Raw genomic sequence first — 3,905 nt, forward strand, 5'->3', positions numbered from 1 at the left:
ATTTACATTCTGCCTGTTTGGCAGAATATGTCTTTATTTTATAAATATGAACTCGACAGCTAATGAAACACCAGTGATGTTTTTCAAGTTTCCAAAAATAGAAAGGCACCTGTGACAGACTATGTTGTGTAAATTAAATTATTTGTTATAGTGTTTGCTTTATCCTTAGTCAGAGCACAAATCCTTGGCACTGGGAGAGAAACACAGCTACCTTGCAGCGCCTGAAAGCCGATAGGCTCATTTCGAGAGTATTGCCTAAGAGTTCCTAAGGATGGATCTTAATGACCAAAACTGATATATGGTAATTTCTACATTGGATCACATGACTCGTTTACCCTTAGAATCAATCAAGATGAATTGCACGTCAGCTTACGTTTCCAATTTTTTTTCTTTCGCGGACCCCGTTCATACGCCTTTAGAGTAGAATAGATGGAGCATGTTTAACGCCATCAATCCTGATAATTCGTCCTCGCAACCCCGAAAACAAAACATGACTGAGTTTGAAGAACGCAGTAGCTGCACCTCGAGTATGTATCTACCCAACTGCACGTACTATGTTTCAGCCCCAGATTTCTCGTCAGTGTCAACGTTTTTACCGCAGACCACTTCTTGCCAAATGACATTTCCTTATTCCTCTAATTTAGCCCCGGTTCAACCTGTCCGAGAAGTGTCGTTCAGAGATTACGGGTTAGAACATCCGACTAAGTGGCATTACAGGGGCAACTTTGCTCCTTATTGCTCTGCAGAAGAAATAATGCATAGGGACTATATCCAGCCTCCGACCAGGACGGGAATGTTGTTTAAAAATGATACTGTATACAGTCAGCGTGGAAGCTCAAATCCATCTTGCAATTTCTACACCACAGTTGGCAGGAATGGAATACTTCCTCAAGGTTTTGATCAATTTTTTGATAGAGCCTATGGGATTTCTGACTCTTCTAATTATGAACAGTTGACCGAAAAGTCTTTGTCTACGTGCCAGGGTATCACAGCATCTGATAAAGTTTCTTCCGGCCAGGAGAAAGAAAGTACAATCGAAAAGAGCACCGTCGAGTCCTCCGGTAACAGTGCGGCCGAGAAAAGCAGCCTATCCAGTAGGTGCAGTCGTAACGCGGGGTTAGGATACAGGGCCAACACATTTTGTCTCACAAATTTTATGTGAAATTTTATAAGCAGATGAAGGATTTTATATACCCTATAAGATCTGCTTTAAAGTTGTAAAGGTTGTTTACGATGGGAAATCAGTTTAGGTGGGCTTTTTGAATATGCCAAAGCACGAATAGTCGATTTTAACTTTCTGCGATGATTTCAGTAATGTCATTGCAATTTGATGGAAGGGTATTTCCGTTTCTATTCATTGCAAATACTTTTCGTTCATACCAACAAGGCAAGATTTAATTGATGTTTTATTCTGCTGTTGTTGCTTTCAATATGTATATAAACAAAACAAACTTAGTAATAGAAAATGCATTCAAATGTATTCATTAAAACATTTTATTAAGCAATAAATAGTGCTATCAGGGTATATTAGAAGAGTCAATCCTGAATTTTTTTTTGCATCATTTCACGTTTAGTTTAACTAAATACAAGAAATTAAGAAGACATCTGTTGATACATGATAATGTGTAACAATATCTTTTAACATATTTCCATCAGCTGCTCTGCGATCCAGAAAGAAAAGATGTCCTTACACCAAATATCAAATCCGGGAACTTGAACGAGAGTTTTTCTTCAATGTTTACATAAACAAAGAAAAACGCCTGCAGTTGTCGAGAATGTTAAACCTCACCGACCGACAAGTCAAAATTTGGTTCCAGAATCGAAGAATGAAAGAAAAGAAACTTAGCAGAGACCGTCTGCACTTTTTTACTGGTAACCCTTTATTGTGACTATGATACAGCTCACTCTGATGGACTCTCTTCGACCACCCCTCCATTGCCTTAGTCAATATTTATTTACACAAGGAGGGACTGCAAGAATTAGGGAACAGTTTTGCTGTTCTTATGTGGAAACCAGACTGTCCTCATTACGATTGACGAAGAATCAGATTTAAGGTGACACGGTTGTACAGGAAACATGGGCGTAATGTTTATCAAGGAACATTTTTACCTCAGCCTTTGTGTTATTCAATTCCAACGGAAGAGGTTTGATTCTACGAGATATTCAGGGCAAAAAGGAGCAGTGTGCTCATTTAAACAATAAACCGGGGTAATAGAGGGCTGAAATGGAACAATCGTTCGTTCACAGCGACGGGTCAATCAGATAATATAGTATTTTCTTTTGTTGTTTTTAGTCAATGAATAGCCAAACTAACCAGAATTGTTCAAGTTGTGTGTATTCTTATGAAAAGAAGAAATGCATATTTATTATTTTACTTATTCCATTGTATTTCATCAGTTAACTGTAACATACCGTAGCTAGAGATGTCTAAAGCTGGTCTAATGTTAATTATTCTGTTTTAAGGTTACAAGCTAGTTGACATTTCATGGTAAACACGTGCGGTAGAATGTGTTTTACTCAAATCAATAAAAGCCTTATATGAAATCTTGTAAATACATTTAAAAAAAGACTATTTGAGTTTATTTTAGCAGACTTTGATACAGATACAGAATGTCACCAATTGCTTCAAATGATATAAATATTGTTGATCTCTGAAATACAATGAAAAGCAAACATTGCAGTTTACTTTACAAAAGGCAAAATACTGCGGATGCTGGAAATCTGAAATATAGCAGATGCTGAGCATTTCCAGAATTTTTTGTTTATATTGCATTTTACTGACCCTGGCTCATGTATTGCGCGTCTTCACGATTTAAGAAATAGTTTTTAGTGTATTCAAGTACAAAAAGAACGCATCCAAGTGCATTTGAAAAGGAAAAGCAGAATATTGGCCTGATGTTTTGCCTATAAACATGATAGCTAATTGCAATCTGCTTTTTACATATTTGAATTAAATATATTTATATCCGAAAATTAATTGATGAATCTATTTCGATTGTATTGTAAGAACAAAAATGGTAACGTATATTCAAAAATAAACTGAACTCCGGCGATGCAATAAATAAGAGGAACACTTATTTATAAATAAAATGACAACTTGAAGCTCACCTCAGTGTCTCTGTAACACAGCAAATAAGGCCTATCAAAACTCTTACGTTTCTTTTCGAAAAAGAATTGCCAAATTTCCGTGCCGCATGACATAGCATTGCTGTTTACAAAACCTTGAACTGTCTAGACAACATCGTAAAGTTCACTGCTCTAATCAACTTAATGGCGACTTATTACACCTTCCAGTCATTAAGAAAGGCTTCCGCACTATACACCAAACAAAAGAATCGAGGGAAATCAAAGTAAATAGAACTGACGAGAAGATTTAAAAAGGGAAAAAAACACGAAGTCAATTAAATTTATAACGTCTTACATTTGAAAAACGAAAAAAAAATCTGGATCTCACATAAATTACATCAAACAAATCTGTTTAACTTAATGAAGACCAGGATGATACTGAAAAAGTAGCATCGCCTCGTGAGCACACTAAAGTATATTTTGTAAAGAGAATTTTTATAATGTTGCCTTTGAACTTCTATAATGTCAAGGTCATCACATTTAACCTCTTTGAAGACATAGGCGCCTGGTGGCTGTTGGGTTGTTCTTGCAGCTTCCCTCCTAAAGTAAAACAGAAACGTTAACATCTAGAACATGCTACTAAAGTGCACATGCTTAAGGACACATTCAGTCAAATGTGAAAAATGGCCCTTCCTTAAAATGTCTCTATTTTATCTGAGTATTTGTGCTTTTCAAAAATGTAATTCAACAATAATTTCCAAAATCTTTTTGCACAACATAAATAAATACGAACACTCCTTTGTGCTTATAGGAAACACATCTTTCCATGGAGGTTATTC

General features: G+C 36.1%; 1 protein-coding gene across 1 annotated transcript; it reads left to right on the forward strand.

The window, feature by feature from the left end:
* The first annotated feature begins 357 nt into the window (after positions 1 to 357).
* On the forward strand, positions 358 to 2,320 carry hoxd11a (homeobox D11a). Its single transcript, XM_070874753.1, has 2 exons — positions 358 to 1,094; positions 1,657 to 2,320. Exons 1-2 carry the CDS (start codon positions 437 to 439, stop codon positions 1,887 to 1,889), a joined length of 891 nt encoding a protein of 296 aa, XP_070730854.1. The 5' UTR covers positions 358 to 436; the 3' UTR covers positions 1,890 to 2,320.
* Positions 2,321 to 3,905: the final 1,585 nt, after the last annotated feature.

Source organism: Pristiophorus japonicus, chromosome 3 (genome assembly GCF_044704955.1).
Source record: "Pristiophorus japonicus isolate sPriJap1 chromosome 3, sPriJap1.hap1, whole genome shotgun sequence".
Classification (NCBI taxonomy): domain Eukaryota; kingdom Metazoa; phylum Chordata; class Chondrichthyes; family Pristiophoridae; genus Pristiophorus; species Pristiophorus japonicus.